Raw genomic sequence first — 27,476 nt, 5'->3', positions numbered from 1 at the left:
AGATATGGAAAGGGCTAAGGGTTCACGAACAGATGAACGGATGAAGAAATGCGAAATCCTGCCTTCTGCAACGATGGAGAGGCACTTGGAGGACATTATGCTAAGTGAAATAAACCAGACAGAAAGACAAATATTGCATGATCTTACATGTGTGAAATCTTAAACAAAACAAACCAAACCTTCATAGTAACAGAGAAGAGAAGGATGGTTGACTAGGAGCAAAAGGGAGATATGGATCAAAGGATACCAACCTTCAGTTATAAGATGAATACATTATAGAGACCTAAAGTACAGCACAGCGATTACTGTGCTGTTAATAACATATTGTATACCTGAAATTTTCTAAGAGGGATCTCAAGCGTTTTCACTACACACAGGAAAAATGGCAACTGAGGTGATTGATATTAGCTTGATTATAGCAATTATCTCACATTGTATACTTATACCAAACATTGCATTGTACATCTTAAATGTACAACTTTTATTTGCAAATCATACCTCAATCAAGCTGGAAAAAATGAAGATCTGTGGTTCCCATTATATGTTTTGAATAGCACTGATCTAAGCTAGGACACAAGAGTTCTGCTCAAGAAGCTGAGGCCATAGACTTCTGACCAGCTGCAAGCCTCATGCCCTGTAGTCCTAGCCACAGACTGACTGGTTTTGGGGGAGAATCAAATGGATTAATGGGCTTCCCAGGTGGCAGCTAGCGGTAAAGAACCCGCCTGCCTATGCAAGAGACTTAAGAGATGCAGTTCCATCCCTGGGTGGGGAAGATCCCCTGGGGTAGGACATGGCAACCCACTCCAGTATTGTTGCCTGGAAAGTCCCATGGACAGAGGACCCCGGCTGGCTAGAGTCCGCGGGGTCGCAAAGAATCGGACAGGACTGAAGCGACTTAGCATGCGTACAAAGGGGTTAATACATATAAAGTGCACAGAAGTAAGTCTATGTGTAGCTCTTATTATTGTTACTGTTATTTGTATTATTGACAAAGATTTCTAGAACTTGAACTCAGCAGAGACGCACACCAAGGAAATTAAGGCTTGGCCCAGCTTGAGAATTCACATATCACCCATAAAAGATCAAACTGCAGAGAGCTGAGGACCCTCTGTGATCAGCTGGTCCACTCAGGGCCATGATTTGGGGGAGGCGAGCAAGGCAGTTTCCTCGAAGCAGAATTTAAGAGGAGGGGGGAACCAAGAAAACTCAGGACTCTGGGTACATAATATTCAAATGCAATATTTTAGTAAATCCAAGTCAATGTCCCAAACCCACAAGGTATAGAAGATCGAAATGGTAAATAAAGACAGGAGGGTATCGCTGGTTTCCACCACCCCAGGCTCCTTGCGGCTCGGTAGCCTTGAGCCAGCCCCACCCCACGACCAGCTCTCGGTCCAGGGCAGAGCGATTCTGGCGACAGGCCGGACGGCGCGGTGCCTGGACTGGCAGCCAATGGGCTGCCCTCGAAGAGCCGCCTCCAGAAGGTAGGCCTCGGGCCGCGCGGGGCCTGCCGGAACGCCCAGGCTGCCCCGCGGCTCCTCCCAGCGTGCCCCGCGGCCCTTCCCGGCGTGCCCCGCGGCCGAGTCGCCAGAGTCCCACTGAGGCCGTTGCAACCTTCAGTCCGCCGGTGGTGCTCGCTCGCTGGCACGCAGCACCATGCTATCTCCTTGGCAGGGCTTCGGCTGGACGGCTCAGCTCTTCAGCTCCAGCAGCGCCCTGGACGTCCTGGTGATAGTTTTGTACTTCCTGTTGGTTCTGGGCATCGCGCTGTGGGTGAGTGGGGCCTGGCGTGGGGGAGGGGAGGAGCGAACCCCAGGCCGTTCCCGACCCTCACCTGCCTGTCCCCCGGCCCCCGCCTCGCCTCCCGCTTGTCCCGCTCCTGCGCAGCGCTTTGCCGGGAGCTCTCCAGCATCCCTGTGCAGCTGCTCCACCAAGAAGAAGGGCAAGCAGGTGCAAGCCCATCTCCCCTACCCGCCCGCCCAGATAAACAGGTCAGATGGCCCAGTGCGCACGGCCTGGGACCCACGCTGTGTGTGATACGGAGGTGCTGTAGTGATGGTCGCAGGAGTGACCGCAGGCCCCTACAGGGCCGGGTTGGGTATTGAGGGCTTTGAGTGTGGCACATCCTCAAAACCAGGCTGTGGGTCACAGATGAGGAAAAACAGATTGGCAGAGGCTGAGTGACCACAGGGAATGATGGAGTGCGGCTCTGAACCTAGAGCTGCCCCTTCCTGAGGCATGAGGGGAACCGTCAGAGGCCCTGGCTGCGAAACCTCAAAGGTCACATCCACTTCAGGGCCCTAAGTATCCCATTGAATTTGAATTGAGCACTTACATAGTCTCTAGTGTAAAGTTCTCTTAATGGGTTGGAGACTGGGTCTGTGGTACCGCCATCTGCCTGCTAACGCTTCACCTGTTGCTCAGTCACTAAGTCGTGTCCGACTCTTTGTGATGCCATGAACTACAGCACGCCAAGCTCCTCTCCGTTGGAATTCGCTCCAGTTCGTGTCCATTTAGTCAGTGTTGCTGTCTAACCACCCCGCTCCAGTACCCTGCTCCAGTACTCTTGCCTGGAAAATCCCATGGACGGAGGAGCCTGGTGGGCTGCAGTCCATGGGGTCGCTACAAGTCAGACATGACTGAGCGACTTCACTTTCACTTTTCACTTTCATGCATTGGAGGAGGAAATGGCAACCCACTCCAGAATTCTTGCCTGGAGAATCCCAGGGATGGGGGAGCCTGGTGGGCTGCTGTCTATGGGGTCGCACAGAGTTGGACACGACTGAAGCGACTTAGCAGCAGCAGCAGCAGCTGTCCAACCATCTCATCCTCTGCTGCTCCCTGCTCCTTTTGCCTTCAGCCTCTCCCAGCATCAAAGTCTTTTCCAATGAGTTGGCTCTTCGCTTAACTTGTAAGTACTCACAGAGATGTCCTGAAGATACACCCTCAGAGCCAGACAGCAGAAGGTCAGAGGGCAGGGCAGAAGACTCTGGCTTTGGTCATGGTATGGCCCCTCGGCTAAGCTGTTAACCATCAGAAGCCTCTCCCTGGCCTGCTTTATGAGCAGGAGTACCTGGTGACGATGTCACAGTTTGCTGATTAGGGGGAGACTTCGTTCTGGGCCTCTCCCGCCCAGCTGGAGCTTACCTGCGCATTTGACCTTTAAGCGGAGTGCTTCGTGAGGTTATGAGCAGATCTTAGTGTGCAGAATCTGGCCCTTCCATGCAGGATCTTTGGACAGTCTCTTGAGGGCTCACCATGCTGTGTGAGTGGGCAGATGGAGTAATGGAAATATGGTCTCCATCTTCTTAAGAGAATTTTTTGTATCTCTTCCAAGTGGAAAGAAGTTTGAGATTTATCTAGATCATTCAAATGAATGATTTTTTTTTTTTTCAAATTGGCTTCCATTATGAGAAACATTCCAGGTGGTGCAGTGGTAAAGAATCCGCCTGCCAGTGCAGGAGATGCAAGAGGTGAGGGTTTGCTCCCTGGGTCGGGAGGATCCCCTGGAGTAGGAAATGGCAATCCGATCCAGTATTCTTGCCTGGGAAGCTCGCATGGACAGAGGAGCCTGGTGGGCTGCACTCCATGGGGTCAGGAGGAGTCGGACACGGCCGAGCGCACACGCAAGTGGGCAGCATGCTCCTAGGCCGCCCAGGCTGCGCTCTAGTGGTGGGCGCCTGTTGGGGATCCTTCCCCCAGCTGCCCTCAATCAGGAAGCCCCACCCAGCTTTCTTCTCGGCCCAGGAGGGGCCTAGGTCTGGCCAGGCTCAGAGGACCTGTGAACCTTCTGGACGCTTCCAAAGGAAACCCGCTGTTCCGTTTGTTCTAGGAGCCAGAAAGCATGCGCTGCTGTCCAGAATGCTTTCATCTCTTTCCTTCTCTGTGTTGTTATTTTTCCTTTGGTCTTCTTAAAAAATCATATATTGTTTTTAATCACATGTTAATTATAAGAAGTAAAAAGATCCGTTAACTGTCAGAAGCAGTCACTGTTCTTCCTCATCCTTTCCCAGCTCCTGAGATCCCCAGGGGCCATGTGTTCCTCCTCCCCTTTCTCAGTGCTTACAGAGACACACTCCTGAAAGGGAAGTGGGAACCCACTCCAGTATTGTCTGGAGAACCCCACGGACAGAGGAGCCTGGCGAGCTACAGTCCGTGGGTCCCAAAGAGCTGGACACGACTCAGCGACTAAACAACGGCACAGACGTACAGGCAGAGTCTGTGATTTTGGTTCTGCCGACAACGTGGGCATGTCATGCACGTCACTCCGCAGCTCGCTTCTCCCCTCACCCCGAGACGTGAAGTGCTTCTGGGCCTGAGCAGAGAGCTAGCTCGTGTCTGTGTCAGTTGCACGATAGTCAGAGAAGTGTGTGTGATTCAGCTCTTCCCTACTCACTGACGCTGAGGCTATTGCCAGGTCGTAGTTTTAATGTGTTGTGCTTTTAATCTGTGTAGCATGGATTCCTGAAATTGGAATTGCTCTGCAGCATATGAGCACACCCTTGCCCCAAGCTCTCGCTGACCTGGTGTGTTACTTCTGATTTAATCTTGGGAAGGCGGTGGGGGCAGGCTGATGAAGGAATAGTGATAAGTCACCGCAACTTTGATTTGCATTTTCTAGACAGCCTCCTGTGAAGCTGACCATCTCCTCGCGAGCTTGTTGTCCACTGATTTTCTTTTTCTGTGAATAGCCAGATTATGTGCCCATTTTTGAATTGGGTTGTTCAACCTTGCGTTTATCAGCTTGTCTGTCATTTGAGTTGGCTAATTTGTTTTTCCCAAACTGTCATTCTTTAGGCCAGCGGTTCTCAGCCTCAGGACTCCTGACGTGTGGGACCAGATGATTCCTTGTTGTGGGGTCTTCCTTGCGTACTGTAGGATGCTGAGGAGCGCCCCAAGCCCGACCCCTGCACAGCCAGAAGTATCTCCAAACAGTGCCAGCTGTCCCCTGGAGGGTGGGGTGAGAACCCTCGGTCTAGACTGTTACTGGCATCTTTCTGACAGTTCAATAAGTCAAATATCTCTCTTTTCTTTTACATCTAGATTTCATTCCTGGCTTGCTCAGCAAAGTTTTCCCCACTCCAAGGATATACAAATATTATTCTAAATTTCTTCTAATATTTTATGGATTTTTACAAGTATATAAATCTCTTGAACATCTGGAATTTGCTTTTGTATATAATGTGATGGAAGACTCGAGCTTTATTTTCTTCTGGTTATTAAGCAAACCACCCTTTTCTTTACTGATAGGAATTGCCCACATTTGCTCCTTTCTGAAATCATTCATCAGCTTCTGTCCATGAAGCCCCACAGGGAAAGCTTGTCTTTGTTGCTGGTGTCTTGGGTCCTTTAAGATGCTTACGGGGAACACATTTACATGTTTGTTTGTTTGTCTCTGTTATCAGTCTCAGCCTGAGATCTTTGAGAAAGTAGTGAATGCACCTTCTGCTCCAGCAGCCCTCCTGCCGTGGTCAGTGGATCATTCTAGAAGGAGAGCAGGGAGGAAGGAAGGGGCCGTGGTTGGTGGATCATTCTAGAAGGAGAGCAGGGAAGAACAAAGAGGCAAGATGTGTGTAACCACTTTCTTCCCAGGACCTCCTCTCTCCCTGTCTGGTGTGATTTTATTCACCTTAGACCATTTTGTAAATTCTTTCTAAAAGTCCTAATGCGCATGTCCTTACACCCTGCTGATGCTTCCTTAGGAAAGGCCGGCTCTGAGCGTCACAGGCTCCTGACTAGCACTCAGTGGATGGACGACTGAGACTGGCTTCAAGTGCCTGACTTAGAGAGCGTTTCTTTGGTGCTGTGAGGGGACTTGGTTATAATGCAGATACTCTGGATGGCTGTCATAAGTTCACTCCAGAGAAACACATTTTTGTCAACCAGCGGTCATCCTTGAGTCCTGCTGTTTTAGGCAATCCAAGAAACCCTGGGATTGTCCCTTGACCATATTGGAGTCTGAGGATCAGAGCTGGGGACCGGGGGAGAGAGCCTCTGGGTGCATGGGGAGGACACCATAATCTTGGCAGTGTGACTGTCCTCCTGAAAGAAGCTGGGCTGTGTTCACCTTCTCCATTCCCAGTCGATTAAGGCATTTGCAGACCACTCATCTCCCAGACTGATGGGAACCACAGCGCTGGTTAACCATTCGGGGCGGGGCGGGGCGGGGCGCGGGAAATAAGGTAATATTGTTTTCACAGGAGTGTAAAGAAATGGATATGCCCGTGCAGTCTCACAGCTGGGAGGGACCATGGGCCCTCCTCTAACTCAGTGGGCAAAGACTTCTGTTCCTAAACAAACAAACAAACAAAAAAATGAAGAGGGGAATGGGATCTCTGCAAAGGATGTTTACCTGTAAATGAAGTCATCACTGGTTACTTGGACTCCCCCACCCCTTTTTAAGGTTATCATGTCATGCAGCCGTGGGACAGAGGAAGACTTCTTCCTGGCGGGACGAAGCCTCGTGTGGTGGCAGGTGAGCGTGCCCTGTGTGGCCCCGGGGGCTGCGTGTGGGCTTGTTTACTACTTCCACGCAGGTGCCCTTTACCCCACACAATGTAGAGTTGCTGAATCAGGAAAGCCACCTCAGTAGTCGTTCCCTCAGCTCTCAAGTAGTTGCTGACATAAGTGTTCCCTTGGCTCAGTTTAGTCCGACAGCCGTCACTAGGTGCCTGGGAGGTGCAGAGCCTTGCGCTGGGCTCTGGGGCCCAGACGAGGTGGAGGGAGCCCTGCTCTCTGAAGTGCGCAGTGCAGACTGGGGGTTGGATGTGACTCCTGTTTTCATTCTTAGAGTTACTGCTTAATGAATAAACTGTGGTATGGTATTGTTAAAAGGAATTGCAATAAAAGAGTAGTTTTGCCACTCCAGCTTTCTTTCTTTTATACTTCTACTTAGGCAGTGAGTGTCCAGTGGGTATGAGTTGCTCTCATCGGGGCCTCCATGGGGCTTATCCCTGGCTTGGTGCTCAGGCCTCCTCTTACCTGGCTCCATGGTGGTGAGACTGAAACTCAGTGCCCTCTCCTGCCCCGTGTTGCCTCTGGGCTTCCCACCTTTACTGCTGCTTCACCAGCCAGTCATTCGAGGTCCCCTGGCTGCTTCCTTCCCGTCTCCCTGGCTTCTTAACTCTGCAGTTACACTCCCACACCTGGCGACTTGGCATTCAAGACCACTTGCTGGAATGCTGGCAAGCCCCAGCTCTCTGCCTACACTCCAGTCCTGTGTCCCTCTGCCCATCTAGCCCCTCACTTGGAAGGCCTGGCAGCCACTGCACACGACACGGCCTCTGCGCAGTTGCCCCCCAACCCGCCCCGCCGTCTCTCGACCCTGAAGGGCAGCTTCAGCCGTCTAGCTGCTCGGGCTGATAAACGGGGAGTCGCATCCGACTCTCCATTCTCTCTCAGCCCATCTTCTAGTCCATCAGGGAGTCCATCAGGAAGACCGCTTCTCATCATCCTTCAGGCAGGTTCCTTGTAACAGCTTCTGTCTGGACTCCCTCCTTCCACCTGCGCTCCTCCACTTCCAGCCTCAGCAAGGCAGCCAAGGGGTAGGACGTGCCGCCTTACTGCTTACGGCCCTCTGGGGGCTCCTGCTCACCCAGCATGTCACCCAGTCTGTCGGGCCACAGATGGATGACCTGCACCTCCTTACCTGCATGACCCTGAGACGTTCAGCCGTGCTCCTACCTCAGGGACTCTGACCCTGCCGCTCCCGTGGCCTGGAGGCCCCGCTCCCGCAGGCCCCCGGGCTGCCCTCAGCCCTCCTCAGGAAGGCCGGCGCCGCCCGCCCCACCGCTCAGCACTTCTGTCTGCCTTCCTACCTTCTCCTTCTCTGTAGGAATTCACTGCTTACCACTGGCTTCTGTGCTACAAAATAACCCCTGACTTACTTTGTTTATGCTCTCGTGTAACAGGACGTTAGCTTCACGAGGGCAAGGGTCTGTTGTACTCGCTGATGGCTAGTACTTGCAATGCTTCTGGCACATAGTTCGCAGTGGACGTTTATTTATAGTTAATTAATAAATGATGCCTTTTTAGCCTGCCTTTTCATTTAATTGGAGAAGGGAATGGCATCCCACTCCAGTATTCTTGCTTGGAGAATCCCATGGACAAAGGAGCCTGGCAGGCTTCAGTCCATGGGGTCACAAAGAGCTGGGCATGACTTTGTGACTAACACTTTATTTAATAATGTATAAGGTCTCCCTAAGTCTTTATAAATGTTGGTAGATAGATAGACTTTTATGCACAGTTGCATAGTGATACAGCAGATGCACAGCCCACTATTTATGTGCCATATTTTTGGGCAATTTAAACTGTATGTAGGTCTTCATTATTATGATAAAGGTAGCAAGTAAAAATAACTGCTTGAGTAATCACTGCGTGCCTCTCCTGAGGTTCGTTTGCCGTCTATTCTTGGCTGCTAAGACGTTTGGTGCCGCGTGGTCTCAATTGTGTCCTCCAACTAGTACACTCTGCGAGTGGTGGTTCAAACAAACAAATAAACCTCTGTCATAGTTAATGCCCTTGGTACTGAATGCTACTTTATCTTGTGTTATTTTGTCAGTGCTTTGTTTCTCTGTTTTTACCTAAAAGGCCTTGTTATTTTCAGCCTCTCTTAATAATTTGGTTTGCAGTGATCTTCTGTCACATACAGCGCAGTATTTGGGTTTGGATTTTTATGGCTCTCTCTACTCAACTAAAAAGCTATTATTGGTTTAGGAGGGATTTTGTTCATTTTAAATGCCTCTGGGATTTTTTATTTTGAAAGTAACAGATGCTGGTTGTTAAAAAAAAAAAAAAAACACACGAAGTTAAAATCCAATTATAGAACTTGAAATTTTCTCCCTATTCTATTTCTGTAACAGTGATTCCAGTCCCCAAAAGTATTTTTTATATATGTACTACCAGAATCACACCCATCTGCATAGAAACACACGTGTGCACAAGTGTATATGCACACAGTCCATTTTAATAAGATTGAAGTACAAATGCTGTTTACCTTGTTCGCACCACTTGGTAGAGCTCCTTTAGGCTACACTGTGTTTCATCGCATTCACTACCTTAGCAGTCTCACCATGCTCTTATAGTCAGCTCAGCGGTTAAGTGTCTCTGAGTTAACCTCGAACAGTGATGAGGTCATACTCCTGCCGGTGTTTCTGCAGCTGCAGTAAGTCTGGGGTTAGGGCAGCGTAAGAACGGCGGTGCTGCTGGTTTCGTTTCATCCTGTTCTTACTTGGCTTCTGGTTTATGGTGAGGCTTTAGTATAGAAAAAGGGCAAATGGGAATTCTGCCCAAGTGTACTCTCTTTTGAGGAAATGTGAAATTCAGCTTGAGGTTACGTTTGTGAAAATTAGTTTTTGGAGTTGGATAAGAGTTCTGATCTGTAATTGTCTTTTTTTTTTTTATAATTGTCTTTTGATTTTCAGATAGGTGCTTTTCTTTTTGCCTCAAATATTGGCACTGGCCACTTCATGGGTCTGGCTGGAAAAGGGGCGTCTTCGGGGATTGCTGTCGGGGCCTTCGAGTGGAACGTGAGTAGTGCCTTTGGCGGCAGCAAGCCTCCACTTCTGTGTGTCCAGATGAAATTCAGAAAGGCCTGAGTAAACGCGAAAGACTCCTTGGGAAGTCATAGAAGGAAGGAACCAAGTCTTTCATTTCTCAAAAGGATTGTGCTAGTTTTCATTCTTCTTAGTAAAGTAATAAAGAGACAGAGAGTGTTTTTATTCCAGGGACCATGGGAGTACAGTTAGGAGACTAGTCAGGTAGGATCGTAGTAACAAATATATACAAACATAAACATTCGTGTATATACACACAGATACGTGTGTATACATGTGTGTGTGTATTTGTCTGGGTATACACATTTGCGGTGTACAGTTGGCCCTTGAACAGCACACGTTTAAACTGTGCAGGTCACTTACACACAGATTTTTTTCCGAAAATGCAGTACCTGCATTTTCATTTCACAGATCTTTAAATTGACGGAAGTGGGGACAAGTTTGTGTTTGATTAGAGATCACCGTATGTGGAATCAAAAGAACTAGGGTTTGAGTGCTGATTCTGTCCAAACTCCTTCAGCTTCACCCTTGGGTGAGTCATTTTTCAGTTTGTTTTTGAGGCAGATTTAGCATTATGCAGATTTTTCACTAGATGGGAGTCAGTCATCTGTACATTGAGAATAGGGTCAGCTGAGTTCTTTGAGACATTCAAGTGATTACTATAAAACTCCTAATTGGTCTATGAATACCAGTTTCAACTATAAAACTTATAAAATGGATTATTTATTTTTAATCTGTGGGATATGGATATATTTGTTGTAGGATGTAGAGTTTGTTCACCTAAATTATAAGTGAATTTATAAGTTTTGGGTTAATTAACCTATATCTATATAAATCACCTGACCTTTTTTATAAATCAGAAACCTCCCTCTTTCTGGGTCTCATCTTTCTCCTGGTAGATTACAAAAAGAAATAACACTTCTAACAGAGTCAGCTCCAATCCTAATAAGGAGCCCTGGCCTTTACCACAGTTTACCTCTCAGAATTTACTGCTGCTGCTAAGTCGCTTCACTCGTGTCCGACTCTGTGCAGCCCCATAGACGGCAGCCCACCAGGCTCCCCCGTCCCTGGGATTCTCCAGGCAAGAGTACTGGAGTGGGTTGCCATTTCCTTCTCCAATGCATGAAAGGGAAAAGTGAAAGTGAAGTCGCTCAGTCGTGTCCGACTCTTCATGACCCCATGGTCTGCAGCCTACCAGGCTCCTCTGTCCATGGGATTTTTCCAGGCAAGAGTACTGGAGTGGGGTGCCATTGCCTTCTCCATCAGAATTTACTAGCGTCTCCTTATATTCAGCTGCCTTCTTTGTAAAGAAAGCTGAAGCAAAGTGTATTACTTAATTTCAATAACTTGTGTAAATTTTGGCATAGTTTCTCTACTGTTTCTCTGAATGGTTTCTGATTTTTTTCAACCTGTCTTTCTTCATTTAATGATCAGTTATCTTTGATCCTATCTGGATCTAAGAAAACATAACTTTTAATAAATATCTTGAAGATTGGCTTAGTTAAGCACAACCCCCCCCCCCCCCCGAAAAAATTAAGAATGCGCCTTTGCAGGCAAAGACCAAGGCCCGTAAGGTGATTTTGTCTGTAAGGTGATTTCCTCCTGGAGGCTTATTCTCGGGCTGCTGTTTGCAGGGTTCCCAGGAGTGATGCAGCTTTTGGGCTCAAAACAGTTAGTAACTGAGTTTGCCGCCCCTTTAAGAGCCTGCTCAAGATGGGACACTGATGTAATCGCTCTTCTCTTCTTGGTTTCAGGCCGCATTCATCCTCTGTGCTCTTGGTTGGGTGTTTTCTCCTGTTTATATGAAGTCTGGGGTGAGTATCCATGATCAGTTAGTCTGGTCTCTGCAGTATTTTTTCTTACAAATATTATAGTTGTACATAAAAACATTTTAGAGGACAAGTTAAACTTCTCAATCTTTTGATCCTTGTACTGACATCCCTAAATCCTAAGAAATGCCTGAAATAATATCAGCTGACACGGATAAACAGGAGCCAGTAACTGCCAGTGTTTCATTCTGGATCTTATTCAAGGGTTCCCCTCTGAAGGCTTTTATAGAAAACATTTTAAAACTTTGTTAAAAAATAAGACCTAAATTAATGAAGGGAACAACTCTGTTAACAGTTGGAAGACAGCAGCCCAACAATGTTGTCAGAACTAACGGTGTTAGTCTCCCTAAATCCAGAACAGGCTGTGCGGAACCTGACAGGCTGGTTCTGAAGTGTGACGAGAGCTGAGGGCAGGCGTGTCAGCGCCTGGCAAGGGGGCAGAGAAGAGAGGCCCAGGGCCAGCGTCCACAGGGCTGCCTGGAGCGGTGTCACCAGCACGGCAGGCAGAGCTTCCTGTCAGAGGATCCCACTTTAGACGGTAACCACACACAGGGGCCTTGGTGGAAGTGCAGGAGTCATTCTTTTGGACAAAAACATCCAAGACTCGACGCACTGAAGAGGGTGAGCCGGGCGGGCCTACTTACCCACATCACCCGCCACCCCAAGGCGGCACAGCTCTGTGCCAGGAGAGCGCGTCTCAGCCTGAGGTGTCTCCCGTGAGGGAAGGGAGCACGTGAACGGGCTTGGCTGCACTGGCCGTGCAGTGTGCTGCCAGAGTGCCCTGCTTGGCTCTCCCTCCCTCCGGAATGCTGCAGTGCGCTGTGGGACCAGGGGACAGGGCGTGACTTGGAGAGCAGCTCCCAGGGCTCTCAGACGGCATCAGAGAAACACAGAGCCCCCTCACAGACTCTTCTCAGGAAGACTGCCAGCGAGCTGCTGGGGGCTCCTCACCTGCAGATCTGCCCAGCTGCCCACGGACACCCCTGCCGTGCTGCGAGCATCACCCACGTGCGCCTCCACCCGTCAGCCGGCTCCCCCTGCTTATCCCCAGTGGCGGGTGCTGAGCCCCGGCGGAAAGCTAGTGGCACGTGCAGAAACCAGCCTGACTGTGGAGCTGGGAGAGCCGCAGGTGAGCGTTCGGCCCACCCTCGGGAGGCCGTCAGCACACAGCCGGGCTTTGTAGGATCGAAGAGGGCATGAGAAGCCAGTGCGTCCATAGACAAGGTCTGAGAAAGTCTCAGAAGCCCTAGCAGGACTGATGGAAGCTGTCTCTCCAGAAGCAGTCGGGGAAAGGGCTGGTAACCACTGCCTCAGTGCAGAGGCAGCAACACATGACTACAAGGAGCAGGAACAATCAAGAAAATGTGACACCACCAGAGAAACACGGTAGTTTAACATAGACGAACCCCAGAGATCTACCTGATAAAGAGTTCAGGATGGTTGTCTGAAGGAAACTTGGTGAGCTACAAGAAAGCACAGAAAGACAGTTCAACAGAGTAAAGAAAACAGTGCGTAAAGGAAACTAGTTGAACAGAGAGAAAAGCCATAGAAATAACCAAATGGAAATTCTGGACCCAAGACTGCAGTGAACGAAGTGAAGACTGCAGTTGAAAGCGTCTACAGCAGACTCAGCAAAGCGAAGGAAGATCCTGTGAACTCAGCGACGGGCCACTCGAAACGACCCAGTCAAGGAGAAGCAGCCTCCCAAGGGGCTCAGTGGTAAAGAATCTGCCTGCCAGTGCCAGAGACACAGGAGATGTGGGTTCCATCCCTGGGTCAGGAAAATCCCCTGGAGGGGGAAGTAGCAACCCACTCCAGTATTCTTGCCTGGGGACAGAGGAGCCTGGCAAGGCTGCAGCCCCTGGGGTCGCAAAGAGTCAGACCTGACTTGGCGACTGAGCACGAACAGTCAGAGGAGAGCAAGGGGAGAGGGATGAGAGACAGTGGAGAGAGCCCTTGTGGACGATGGGCCACTGTGGAAGAAACAGTCAGCACCTCCTGGAGCCCCGGGAGGAGAGGGGGAGAGGCAGGCAGAAAGGTCGCTTACAACCTGAGAACTTCCCGAATCTGAGCGAAGATTGTGAAGCTCACAGGTGCCCCCAAATTGTAACCCCAAACATTATTTGAAGAAATAATAACTGGAAATATCTCCTCTGGTGAAAACGTTAATTTCCAGGTTCAGCAAGCTTAGCCTCTACCAAATAGAGTAAACACAAAACTACACGTAGGCGCACATCGCAGTGAAAATGCCAAAAGCAAGGCTAAAGAGCGCGTTTTGAAAACGGTGAGAGAAAAATCACACGTTACATGCAGGGAAACAGTGATATGCTTGATAGACGACTTCTGCTCAGAACAGTGGAGGCCAGAAAACATCAGAATGATGCAGCCAGATGCTGAAAGGAAGAACAAGCTGTCAACCAAAAACTCTATGCCCAGCAGAAGTATTTTTTAAAATGAAGATGAGCAAATTCCCTGGCGATTCAGTGGTTAGGACTCTATGCTTTCCTTGCCCAGGGTCCAGTTCAGTCCCTAGTCTGGGAACTAAGATCCTGCAAGTTGTGTGGTCAAAAAGAAGATGAGATATATACAAATATTGAAACATTATGTTGTACACTTGAAACTGATATAAGGTTATATGTCATTTAGACATCAATTTAAAGAAGAACCATTGCAAAGAAAAAAATGAAGGTTATTGGTTAGGTATACATTTCTTATACAAACCATAAAGGGAGAAATTGATATATTGGACTTCAAAGTATAATTTTAAACTTTACTCTTTGAAAGAGATTTTTAAGAAAATGAGAAGTCAAGCTAGAGACTGCGGAGGAATATTTATAGAACACATTCGTAATGCGAAGAGCTCACTCATTGGAAAAGACCCTGAAGCTGGGAAAGATTAGGGCAGGAGGAGAAGGGGACGATGGAAGATGAGATGGTTGGATGGCATCACCGACTCAATGGACATGGGTTTAAGTAAACTCTGGGAGTTGGTGATGGACAGGGAGGCCTGGCGTGCTGTGGTTCATGGGGTCGCAGAGTCGGACACGACTGAGCGACTGAACTAAACTGAAATGATTCATAATGAAACACTTATGTCCTGAATATACACATTTTTTTAAAAAGCTCTTGTAATTTATAACAAGACAGCATCTCACCATACGTTTCACTACAAATGGCAGATAATGACATGAAAGGGTGTTCGCTGTCACTGATGGTTAGGGAAACGCTACTTAGGATCCCACATAGATACACTGAACCACTGAGATAAAGAGGGCTGATGCATCAAGAGCAGGAGAGGTTGTGGAGCTTTGGGGACCCCCTGCCTTTCCAGAGAGAACTCTAGAAACAGGCTGGCAGTTTCTTGCCCAGTTACGCCTTAGGACCCAGCTGCTCTGTGCCTGGGTGTGGCGCTTCCCCCAACCCCAGAGACATGAAGGTGCAGGTCCACACCCAGACTGCGCAGGAAGTTCCAGTCATAACGTCCGAACCTAGAAATAACCTGAATTGTGTGGGGGACGGACAGACAGCCTGCAGCACAGCACTCGGCGGCCCTAAGGAGTCAAGTGCCAGCATGGATGACCTACAGGGCGTGGTGGCAGGTGAAAGTAGCCAGACAGGATTTGAGCTCCAGGGGAGGTGAGCTGGATACCCAGGATCGGGTGGAGAAGGTCCCAGACACACGCCCTCGGGGCTCTGGGGGGCGTTGGCAGTGCCTCGTATCTCTCGTGTGGTGGTGACCACACAACTGTGTGCATTTACCCAAACTCCTCAGATTTTAAAATCGGATCGTTTTACTGTGTGTAAACCACGCCTCATAAGACTTAAGCATTTAAAATACTTGTAGAGAGGGCATTAAAACCGTGAAAGGCTTGGTTTGCCTTGCAGTCTAACGCTTGCAGTTGTGAAGCTGTAATCCCAGGAAAATCTTTTGAGATAAGGTCTTTAAAGCAGTAACTGAGTTAAAATGAGGTCGTGAGGGCGGGTCCTAATTCAGCATGACTTTATGAGAAGAGGACACTGGACACAGAGGCGTACAGAGGGGAGGCTGGGCAGCCGCAGGAAGACGGCCGCCAGCCGAGGGGAGGGGCCGGGCCCGCCCTTCCTCGCGGCCCAAGGGAACTGGCCTCCCGACACTGCACGCGTCCGGCCCTGGGGCTGCACGACCACCATGTGTCTCTACCCTGTGAGCTGCTGTGCCATACCTCGTGACGGCGCCCTGGGTGTGGGACGGCTTGGGGCTGACTGACTGTGTCAGGCGTGATTGGGGACCAGTTGGAGGGAAACGAGTAGAAGCTGCGGGTGTCGCACCCCCAGCCAGGGCTGCAGGGGGCAGCCAGGACGCGCATGTGTGAGGCGGGGTGAGTGCACAGGAGGACACTCAGTTACCGGGGGTGCCTTTGCCTCCGTGAGCCCCTGTGCTTGGGGCCAGGCGTCTGCTGAGCGACGGGGGTGCTCCTGCCCCTGGGCACATGCAGCGTGAGATGGTGGAGGCAGAAATGAGCAGGATGGTTCGGGACACCCGCACGCACACCAGCAGCATGAGCACGGAGGACCCGGAGAGCTGTGGAGTCAGGTCGTGTGTCTCTCAACAACGTGGTATATTTGTAGTATCTGATAAAACATTCGATTTTGCTGTATGATTATGTCACGAAAGTCATTTGTCATCATAGGCAACGTCATTACTTCCGCTTTCCAAAGACTGAACAGCAGCTAGATTCCAAGCTTCTTGAAGACAGCGGTATCACCTCTCCTTCCTGATTCCCGCGCCCCCGCAGGTGTTCGTGTACAGCACCCGAGGCTCCCGGGCTGTGTCTCCGTGCCAGCCGGCACTCCGTGAGCCCTCTGCCTCACAGGGGCTTCTCTTACTGTTCTTCAGGTAGTGACGCTGCCCAGATACTTGAGGAAGAGGTTTGGTGGCTACCGGATCCAGTTCCTCCTCGCTGTTCTGTACTTAGTCATCTATATCTTCAGTAAGATCTCGGTGAGTTGTGTAAAGGCGAGTCCAGGGAAGGGAAACATGGAAACCGATAGGCGGGACTAGATGAGCCCCAGGAGTTTACTCTGGGCTCCCTGAGTCACATGTCGGCCTCCACTGTCTAAACTAAAGCAGAGAAAAAGCAGCTGGGTAGTACGCAGGAGAAGCGGCAGAGCGCCTTCTTTGCCTCCCGACCCTGTGTTCCCAGAGAACCTTGGGCTTATTCCCATCATGTTATCAGGAGGTGCCCCGCCCCTCCTTGAAACAGTCCACGGCCTTCCACCCTCACAGAGACCAGAACCCCCAGCTATGGCCTGTGAGGCCAGTCCAGACCCTGCCTCTGACGTGGTCTCCTTCCCATACTGTGTTTCGGATCCTACGAGCTTATTCCCACTTGCAGCCCTTGACACCTGCTCTGCACTACGTCTGGAGTATTCTTCCCCCAGATCTTTCACATATCGCCTCCTGGGAGAGGCCTTCCTTGGGTGTACCCATTCATTCTCCACTCTATTACTGTTTCTGTTTCCTGATACATGCCAGCATGTGAGAAGACGGATCTGTTCCCTCCTCACTGTCTGTCTGCACTCCCCGATGAGCTTCCTGAGCCCCTGGGCCTTGCCTGGCTTGCTCCCTGCCTTCCCAGCCAGCTCTGGGGCTGGAAGCGTGCTGAGAACGTGGTTAGCACATAAACACGGAGAGAAGCGTTCTTTGAATGACTGAATGAGCGTTGCTTATCACACTGCATGAAAATTGCCTATCTGGTTGTCTGCCTCCCTCCTAAACATTAGGAGGGAGTCCTCCTTGAAGACTGGCCGAGTTTTGGTAACCCTAGGGCCCTCTGAACCCTGCCGTGTGTCTACCGTGTGGTTGGCACTTGGTGAACAATCTGTGTGTGCACGGATACATTGGGAAGACCTCTGCCGATGGTGCCCCTGCGTGTGGTGACCAGAGGAGCGGGGTGGGAGGTTAGCTAGTAAGTGAAGTGCACACGCTGCAGAGTCGGCGTCAGCACAGCCCACGGTCGACAGAGCCAGCCCGCAGGCTGTCAGCCTAGAGGTCTGCTTTGTACAGCGCTTGAACTAAAGATGGTCTTTACCATTTAAAGGGCCGTAAAAACCAGAAGCAGTCTATGTCTCGCAAAGCCCACAGCGTTCAGCATCTTCCCTTTACAGAAAAAGCTCGCCAGTCCTAGTAAGCTGTCCCCTCTGCCTGCCCCGCTGGTGAAACTGCGGGAAAAGCCCGCTCTCTGAGCACACTCCCCACTCGGAGGCTCCAAGTAGGAAGAGACTAAGTTGCGTTAACTGGATTAACCCAAGCCTTAAAAGTGCTGACCTTGGCTGAACTTACGGCCACCAGCTGTGTCACCCAGCAGAACGTGGAGAGACCTCCCCTGGTGTCCACTGGGGATGGAGTGGACCTGCTGATTGAAGACGGCCTCTGAGATCGGGGTCTTTGTGGGGAATGCAGGTGCAGCCCACCGCCTTTGTACCCGTTTCAGGTGGAGATCTGCGCGGGCGCCGTGTTCATGAGGCTGGTTCTGGGGCTGGATGTTTACCTGGCCACTGTGGTCCTGCTGTCAGTCACCGGCATATGCTCCGTCACAGGTGAGGTCACTCTGACCCCGCAGGCACTTGTGTTGACACGAAGGCTCTGCCTCTTAGTGGAGACCCGAAGACTTGAGATAGGTCCAGCTTTTGCACTTCCCCTGAGACTGTGAGTCACACCGCTGAGGCCTGAACGTAAACGAGGCAGGGGTGCCCGCGTGGGGCTCTGCTCCCGGAAGTCTCGTCAGACTGGCAGGGGCTCTCCAGGGGGCTGGGCAGGGCTGGCAGCGGCTGTGTTTGGGGTGGGGCCGGCCTGACGCAGCAGGCTGTGGGATGACGGGGCAGGGTGCAGACGGGGAGAAGGCAGGCGCCCGCTTTAGGTCGTCCTGGTGGCTGGTGACCTGGGCAGGCCATCGGATGAGACCTTTTAGGTGGACACTTCAATTCTTAATACTGATTCCATCTTGGGTTAACAACACGTGACATGATACAGTCACAGTCCTGGGTGGCAGCCACTCCCCATCAACCACAAGACCATGGGGTGAGCGACCATCCTCTGCCCAGACAGCCTACGGCATGGTCTTCAGTAAGTTACCCGAGATGACCATCATGTCATTATGAAACAGGCTGTGGTCATGATTTTGCCCAGCTGTAGGCTAGTGTGTGTGTTCGGAGCACATTTAAGGCAGGCGAGGCTAAGCTGTGATGTTTGGGGGGTGAGATACAGAAAATGCATTTTCAATCTAGTGATCCCTTCAGCTTAACAATGAGTTTCTCATGATTTAACCCCATCTAAGTCAGGGAAGACCTGTATACTTTTTTTGCTTAGGAAAACTACCAGATTTTCATCCAGAAGATGGGAGTAAAAGGAAACTGGGATATAGCTAGGCAGAGAGAGACTCCAGCAGCAGATCACAGAGGCTGTTCAGGGGGCAGAACAGCACGCACCTGGCTCAGCGTAGCCGGCAGCCAGGCCCGCTGAACCGCAGGGGGAGCTGTGGGTGTGGAGACGAGGACGCGAGTGCGCTGGGCACGCACAGTGACGCCCTCGAGTCAGGCAGGCTTCCCTCGCCCCTCTCGCCCACGCAGGTGGTTTTGCAGCCGTGGTTTACACTGATCTCTTACACGCTGGCTTCGTGGTTCTGGGCTCTGTCTTGTTAATGGGCTATGGTAAGTAAATCTAGAGACTGCTGGGCACCATGGTGGGGTTGGGGGGCTCTGGCCACTGCCTGGGGCCATTTCAGCACTGTCCTCTCACAGACGGGACCGAGGCCCTCAGGACCCGTGAGTGAGCATTGTCTGAGGTCGTGCTGACCACCTGGGGTGGAAACTTCTGCTCGTGGAGAAAGAGGAGTCGAGGAGCAGAGGGTGGCGCCAGACCCCAGGGCTTTGAGCAGCAGTCGGGAGTGGCCTGCCACGCTGGAGCCATGGCCTTCCGCTCCATCGGAAGCCCCTCTCCTTCTGCCCATTGAGTTAAACCCATCTGTCAGGCTCAGCGGAAACCCGCCCCCAAACCTGTGACTCCGTGATTGTCACACCTCTGCATCCTTGTTCTCTGGACTTGCATCACCAGCCACGCGACACGACACTTGTTTTTTTCCAACACGACGTTTTTTTGTTGGTGCTTACCTTGATTGTTCATTGTATTACATAAATAAGTCAGACCCCCAGATCTAGAGCTTCTGAGAACCGGAGCCATCATATCCTTCACACAGTGGGTAGTTTGATGCACACAGTGGGTGCTTAGTGAGAGCCATGAACGAGGGTGACAGCGCATACGAACTGAGGACCAGGTGCCAGGCAGGGCTTTGGCTGTCCTGCCTCCTCCAGCATCACAGCCACCAGGCCTCGCTACTTTCACTGTCCTTAGTGACTGAGGAGGAAGCCGAGTTGCTCAGTCTAATGACTTGCTGATGAAGCGCACCAGGGGTAGAAGTCTGAGCCGCATCCTTCCAGCACGAAAGCCCCGGACACACGGATCGCTTGTTACGGCGCCTGCACCCCTGGCTGGGGGAGCCTTACTGAGCTTGGTGGTGGGTCACAGGTTTGTCTTGCAGAAACTTAGAAGGAAAAGCTCTGGGCTCAGGTATTGGAAAATTACTGAAATGATGCTTGAGCTGAAGGGTTATGGTTCCATAGGGCAGATCACTGAGCCCCATGGAAGGAGAACATGTCGGCCCACAGGGTCACAAACCGCAGTCTCACCATTCAGGGAGCGTCAGTGCTCCTTGTCTACTCAGCACCGTGCTTCTGGGACACAAAACACATTTCAGGCATGGTCCAGGGACTTCTTAAAGCATCTGGGAAGCAACGACCGATTTGAGTGACAAAATTATAAAATACTCTTTAAGTCACTGTGTTTATTTGTGTGCTAGTATTAAATATAAACTTTATTAAAATCTGCCAGGACCATCCCAATACTTGAGAATGATATCCAGTTAAACTTTGGGGGCAGGTAGAATAATCCATTTAATGTTAGGAGTTATATCTCTAAATAATTATGTATCATTTACTGTTACAGGCTGAATTTTTCTATTCCCCCAAAATTCGTAAGTTGAAAGTCTAGCCTTCAGTGTGATGGTATTGGGAGGTGGTTGGCTCCTGAGGGAAGAACCTGTATGAATGCGTTAGTACTCTACGAGAGACCCCAGAGGCTTCCTCGTCCTTTCTGCCACCTGAGGACGTGGCCAGCACCCAGGCGGCTGGCACCTCGAGCTTGGAGTCCCGGCCTCCAGAACTGTGGGAGGGAAGTTGCCCACTGTCTGCTGTTTTGTTACAGCAGCCCAAACAGACCATGGCACGTTCTGAGAAATTTAACGGTTTTTTAGTTGGGGTGTCCATGCTGGCTCTTTTGGTAAGTAAACTGTTGTGGGGCTTGTTTTCTTTTTAAAATACACAGAAACTTGCAGTTACAAATGAATGTTGTCTTCAAACCAGTCACTGTGGGAACTGATGCACATACAGCTTTTTTAATTGTCAACTTTTAATTAGTAGATACACAAGGCGGGCTTCCTGGGTGGCACTAGTGGTGAAGAATCTGCCTGCCCATGTAGGAGACATAAGAGACGCAGGGTCAGTCCCTGGGTTGGAAAGATCCCCTGGAGGAGGGCATGGCAACCCCTCCAGTATTCTTGCCTGGAGAATTCCACGGACAGAGGAGCCTTGCGGGTTAGCGTCCGTAGGGTCGCAAAGAGACACGACTGAAGCAATTTAGCACGCGTGTACGCGTGCATACACAAGGAAAACAAAAGGGTACCAGGCGAGGTATTTATCACTCATTTTCTCGGTTTGACTCCCCAGAGCCAACCAGTATCCTAAGTCTTGTGTACATCCTTCCAGAGACAGTGTACAGGCAGGCCTTGGAGAGAGTGTGGTTTGGCTCCAGATGACAGCAATGAAGCGGATACCCCGCAGAGCAAGTCACACGGTGTTTTGGTTTCCCGTACATACGAGAGCTACGTTTATAGTGTAGTGCAGTACTGTATTAAGTGTGCAGTAGTATTATGTCTAAAAACAAGGTGCGTGCCTTACTTTAGGAATAATGCTGGTAGAAGAGGAGCACTGACAGAGTCGCTCATTGCAGGGCGGCCACAGACCTTCAATTTGTAAAACACAAAAGCAACGCAGTACCTGCAAAGTGCAAGAAAGCAAAACACGAAATGAGCTGTGTGCCTGTGCAAGTGCATCCATCTGTGAGATACGCATCTTAATAGAATGAGAACATTTTGCCTCTGTTTTTCACCACTGGAACTGTATCTCAGGCAGGTTTTTATATGGGCAGAGAGAGAGCCACTGTGTCTGTTCTGTGCTTGTTACTAACTTCTTATTGCAAAGGGCACAAATGAAAGTGGGTAGTGAGGTGAAGTATCACAGAGTGAACACAGTGCGTCCAGCCCCCAGGAGGAGAGTTGGCTTTTTGTTTCCTCCTTTTCCAAACTACGCCTTTAGTGTCCTTTTCTTGCCTCTTACGCTGGCGGGACGCACATGGCGCAGGGAGCCGCTAGGCCCCGCCTCTTTTCTCGTCTGCAGTGAAGCTCTGGCTGCACCACCGTTAGATACTCCCTGTCTCCTGTTTGGTGGATACTTCTTGTCATCCTAACAAGGTTCCCTTCTGTTCCTAGTTTGCTAAGATTATCATGAGCAGGTTTTGAACTGTATCAAATGTTTTTTCCACATCTGCTTAGGTGATCAGATTATTTTTTTCCTTTTTCTGTTAACATAGCACATTAGATTAACTTGGTTTTGAATGTTAACCTTGCATTCCTGGATTTGTCAAGAAATCCCTCAATTTCCTCTCCGAAGTGGCGGTTTTAACTACATTCTCAGAAACGTATGAGAATGTGTGTTTCCTAACCTCCCATCTAACACCTGATGTCTTAAGACTTTTTAAAAATACGCCCAGGAACTTCCCTGGCAGTCCACTGGCTAACGCTCTCCCCTGTCAGTGCAGGGGGCCTGGGCTCAGTCCCTGCTCAGGGAACTAGACCCCACACGCAGCAACTACAAAGATCACGCGTGCCGCAACTAAGACCCAGTACAGCCACAGAAACGCATAACATTTTAAAAATGATAAAAATAGGCCTAACAGTGAGGGGCGGAAGTGTCTCAGTTTTGTTTAATCTGAATTCTCCGGACACGAGTGAGGTTGGGCGTCCTCTCCCACACTCAACGGCCGTCGGACTCCTGCTCTGTGAATTGCACGTTCGTGTTCACTGACGGATTTCTTTCCCGTAGTTTTCCTTGGCTGTGGATGTGTGAATCCTTCATACATGGTGCAGATTTCTTCTTGCAGTCTAACAAATTTTTTATTTGGTTTCTGTCATATAAACTTGAAAATTTAACATCACATTTATCAACCTCTCTTTTCTTTCTGTGCTTTGTTTAAGAATGTTCTACTCCCTCACCCAACTTCATAAAGATACTTTTCCTGTTTTCTTCTAATATCTGCGTGGCTTTGTAGCTCACCTTTTAAAAATCCCCATGGAGATTGTTTTTAGAAATGCCATGAGGTGTCTTACTCATTTTATAGTCACTCAGTATCTTTCATTGACTAGTCTTGACTCCAAATGATTCGGGATCCATTTCAAAATTCAAAGGAACTTGGTTTATTATGCCAAAGCCCTGGGTTAGGAAGATCCCCTGGAGAAGGGAAAGGCTACCAACTCCGTGTTCTGGCCTGGAGAATCCACGGACTATAACCCCTGGGGTTGCAGAGTCAGACCCGACTAAGTGACTTCCACTTTCACAGGGTGTTTTTTAGTTATGTGGGTGGGATTACGTGTGTTTTAGTGCCTTTTAAAGACATTTTTATTTAATAATAAGGTTTTACACTGGTTAGGATACGGAGGAAGAAATGCTTTGAGCACTGAGGAGAATCCCAAACGTGAAGTCTCACAAACATTTTGCCAGGATGGCAGGAAAATGAATGTTAATTTCTGATTTAGTCGAGATTCTTTGAGTAACTTGTGATAAAACTCTAGTTCAAAGCCAGTTGAAGCAAATTAAGTACTTCCTTGACTCACATGACTGGAAATTCCAGGGCATCTTACTTTTGAGCATGGCTTGACCCAGGCTTCTGTAAGAGCCAGGTGGACAAAAGGACCTCACACTCCCATTCTTGCTTAGCACCCCAAAGCAAGGAAGCAGGCATTTTTGGTGCCTTAAGCAGAAGGCTCCTGGGACAAGTTCTGTTTAAATTAGTTGGGCCTGGGTCTCAAGTCCATTCCTGACACGTCAGCTGCCCGGGGACAGGGAGCACTGGCCAGGCCTAGGTCACATGCCAGATCAGAATGCATGGTGGACGGTTTGACAAGGCCCACCTGAGCCATGCAGCGTGGAGTGCAGCTGGAGAGAGGGATCTGTCCCCAGCAGCAGGAGGACGGGGAGCCGGGCACTTGACCCCGTGTCCACTCTGCTCTGCTCTCGCCTTGGAGGAGGGGGTCTCTTCTCTTAGCACGCACAGTGTCGGCTACTGTCGTGTCACACGTTGCTGTCTCGGCTCCTGTGCAGTTGAAGGTACTGAGCGACTCTGTGGTGTTTTCAAGCCTTTAACGAGATAGGCGGATACCAGGAGCTAGAGAGCAGGTACCCGGAGGCCAAGCCGACCGTCACCCAGGAAGGGAACTGGACCGCCCCGATGGAGTGCTTCGTACCACGTGCGGACGCCTTCCACGTTTTCCGAGACCCCGTCACCGGAGACGTCCCCTGGCCTGGGGTCGTCTTTGGCCTCTCCACCATTTCCTTGTACTACTGGTGCACTGACCAGGTAAGGAGACAGGTGGCGCTGATGGGTCTGCGGCCGGTGGGGGCGGGGGCGGGGGGACCTCAGGCAGGCTTCCCTCCCAGCCTCATGCGGTGCCCAGATGCCGCAGCACCGTGTGCTGTCTAAAAGAGGTCTCTAAAATTTGGGAAAAAAGTTTAATGTGGCAGTTAAAAAAAAAAGGTGGTGGTGGAGGACTTCCTGATGGTTCATTGGTTTAGACTCTGCCTTCCAATGCAGGAGACGTGGGTTCCACCCCTGGATGGGGAACTAAGATCCCACATGCTGTGGGGTATGGCCAAAAAACTTTTAAAAAACTTTTTAAAATGCAGCATGTTTGAAAAATAATAACATTTTAAAAAGGGGTCTCTCTCCCAGTCCCATCTGTAGCACAGCACCTGTTTTCACTTCTTCTTCTTCCCTCTCATTATCTGCAAAGCACAATTTTTTGCTCATGAAAAATGTCAGTTTTCCTAAAAATTAAATGCTGCTAATCAGTGTTTCAGTTGGATTTTTTGGTCAGGACTCAAAGCTTACTCTAAAGATGACATGGTTCTATCAGTGGTCGATCACTGAGTTGTGAAATGTTCATACGGTGGAAGGGCAATAAAGGAAGGAAGTGCAGCTGCACAGCACGCCGGGAGCGAGCCTCTGGAGCAGGAGGCCAGGGGCTGTGCGGTCATGCTCACCGAGTGGAGCACGGGCAGTGCCGATTACCTCGTTTCAGCCCACACAATTAAGTAGCAAAAGACTAAAGAAAAGCAAGGAGGAAATAAGATGGTCGGTAAAGCAGTCATTTCTGAAGCAAGGGGAAGAGCTGAGGTTAAAAAGAAGCGCACATGACAGCGTTCCCGACAATCATTGAAAAGTGGAAATGACCCAGATATCCACCAAGGAGTGAATGAACAAAACGCGTGCCTGTGTGTGGGAATATTATTCAGCCATAAAAAGAAATGAAATTCTGTTACATGCTACGTGTTTGATGAATCTAAGAATGTTATGCTCAGTGAAAGAAGCCAGGCTCAGCGGTTCACCTGTTGTATGATTCCTTTTATATGAAACATTCAGAACAGGCAAATCCATGGAGACAAAAATCCAATTAGTGCCTCACAGGGGACGAGTAGAGGAGGAATGGAGAGTGACCACTTCTGTGGGCCTGGGTGTTGTTCTGGGTCATGAGAAGGTCTTGACATTGTAAAGAGGTGGAGATGGTGCGACATTGGGAGGCACCAACCGCTGCTGAACTGTTTACTTTAAATGGTAATCACAGAGGCTCCCCCGACAGGCCAGGGGCTAAGACGCCTCATCTCCAGCGCAGGGGCACAAGATTGATGCCTGGCTGGGAAACAGATCCCACATGCTGCACAGCATGCCCGAAAGTAGAAGATGAACGGATAGTTATACGCTACGTGAATTTTACCTTGATATTTAAAAACAGGATCACGGAGAGAGGCTTCTGGGGCTCGGCAGAGCTGCACCTCTTGAATTGGGTGGTGGCTCCACGGTAACGGAACTACAGCGCTCCATAACGTGCTATAGCATGCGTCCGTGTGTGATATCACAGTAAAAAGGGTTTAAGCCTTTTATGAAAGGGGATGTCACAGATAGCTAACCCGAGGTTGAAAATGAAGAACAAAGTGGGAGAACTTGCCCGACCAGATATTTAAACATCGACAAAGTTGCAGTAACGCAAGCAGTTTGAAATTCCCAGGAATCGACATACAGACCAACAGAGCAAAGAGCTCAGAGACAGACTCACATACTTGCAGGGATTTAACATATGTTCTGGAGGCTCCACCAATCAACAGGGGAGACTTCCGGTGAATTAAAGACTTAACTGTGAAAAGGAAACCCATACTCTAATAAGGGAAGGCAACACTGGTGAATACTTTATTAGTTGTGGGGAGTGTAAGTCATAGCGGTTTGACCACGTTGCAAGGAGGGTGTTTCTAACAAAGACGCTCTAGACAAAGTTGACGGATGATGGGCCAGAGGAGACCATTAGAAATGTTTGCAGTGAGCGGCAGACTAATAGCAAACCCATAAGAAAAAGGCACTCCAGCAGCCACACAGCCACGGGGGCAAAAGACAGCGACAGGCAATTTGTAGAAAATGAAATATAGCCCAGTATTATCAGGGGGGTGCAATTTAAAACCACAATGAGACTGGCAAAAATCAGGAAGCCTGATGATGCCAAGCTCTGGGGAGGACGTGGATGTATAGGGGTCCTCGTGCGGTTCTGGTGAGAGTGCAGATCGGGGTAGCCTGCTCTGGAGGACTGCGTGTTGAATCAAGTCTGGTATGCTGTGCTCTGTGACCAAGCAGGCATGTTCCCCAGAATGCACCCCCAAATCCTCATCCAGGTTCACGAGGGACCACGTGAGGCCTTGATGACCGCATCGATCGCACTGAGGTGGGAGGATGAGACCGGCTTGGGTGGCGGGGGAAGCTAACACTGGGGACTGCTTCGCACCTGTCAGCCGCGGGGCCGCCGTGCCCAGAGCCGCACTGACGGAGCGCCAAGCTGTGCGGACTGGAGGGCCCGGAAGCCGGAAGAGCGCCCGCGCCCCGCGTGCTCTGTGATGCGGCGCAGCCTTGTTGCTTGTATTCCTGCTCTTCTGCTTATCACGTGTCTCGTTATGCTGCCTTGCCTCGAAGACGAGAAAAATCCTTCTGTAAAAGATAGAAAACAGGCGGGAACCTAACCACCACGGCAAGAAACCCCCATAGTTCACAAAACCGAGGTGTTAGATACCAAACACAAAATACGCATATAAGGAAGTGAAAGTGGACCTGAAAACATGAACACACAATTCCATCAAAAATGACCAGTGAGATTTAAAACTCAAACTCCTGGAAATGCAAAATATCCTTGTTGAAATGTAAAATTCAGTAACTGTTAAGATAACAGTTAAACATAGCTGAAGGAAAGAGTTAGCAACCTGGAAGAGAGAACTGAAGCAGTTGCCCTAACAGCACAAAAAAAGTGTGAACGAGAGACTGTGACATGGATGACAGAATTGAAATACTTCCTTCAGATTCCAGGAGGAAAGAGGAGAAGCAATATTTGAAGAGAAAATAACTGAGAATTTTTACAGTCGTCGTAACAGCAGGACTCTTCAGATTCAGGAATCACAGTGACTCCCGTGCAAATCGACACAGAGTCACCTCTTGGTGAATAGACTTAGTAGCAGCATAACCTGAGGGAGAGGAGGAAACCTTTCGAAGGACTGAGGAAGATGCCCACTTTCAATTAGGTGCCCAGCTAAGTATTACTCAGAAGCCATCAATGCAAAGAAATAGAGGAAAACA

At 49.8% G+C, this 27,476-nt stretch overlaps 1 protein-coding gene across 4 annotated transcripts in view; it reads left to right on the top strand.

Annotated features, from left to right (window-relative positions):
* The first annotated feature begins 230 nt into the window (after positions 1-230).
* LOC531152 (sodium/glucose cotransporter 1-like) overlaps positions 231-27,476 on the top strand; it is a 50,887-nt gene continuing 23,641 nt past the window's right edge. The window contains exons 1-8 of one of the 4 annotated variants that reach the window (XM_059876062.1): positions 231-1,776; positions 6,407-6,478; positions 9,426-9,530; positions 11,312-11,371; positions 16,263-16,367; positions 17,860-17,965; positions 18,995-19,075; positions 23,950-24,170. In XM_059876062.1, the coding sequence (XP_059732045.1) occupies positions 1,660-1,776; positions 6,407-6,478; positions 9,426-9,530; positions 11,312-11,371; positions 16,263-16,367; positions 17,860-17,965; positions 18,995-19,075; positions 23,950-24,170 (867 nt within the window). In that variant the 5' untranslated portion in view covers positions 231-1,659. Of the gene's footprint in view, positions 1,777-6,406; positions 6,479-9,425; positions 9,531-11,311; positions 11,372-16,262; positions 16,368-17,859; positions 17,966-18,994; positions 19,076-19,165; positions 20,256-23,949; positions 24,171-27,476 lie in introns of those variants that run through there. The other 3 variants (XM_059876061.1, XM_024977320.2, NM_001205395.2) reach the window with 3 other exon arrangements.

This window comes from Bos taurus, chromosome 17, assembly GCF_002263795.3.
Source record: "Bos taurus isolate L1 Dominette 01449 registration number 42190680 breed Hereford chromosome 17, ARS-UCD2.0, whole genome shotgun sequence".
Taxonomy (NCBI): domain Eukaryota; kingdom Metazoa; phylum Chordata; class Mammalia; order Artiodactyla; family Bovidae; genus Bos; species Bos taurus.
Note: the sequence above shows the minus strand (reverse complement) of the source record. Positions and strands in the feature narration are given on the sequence as shown.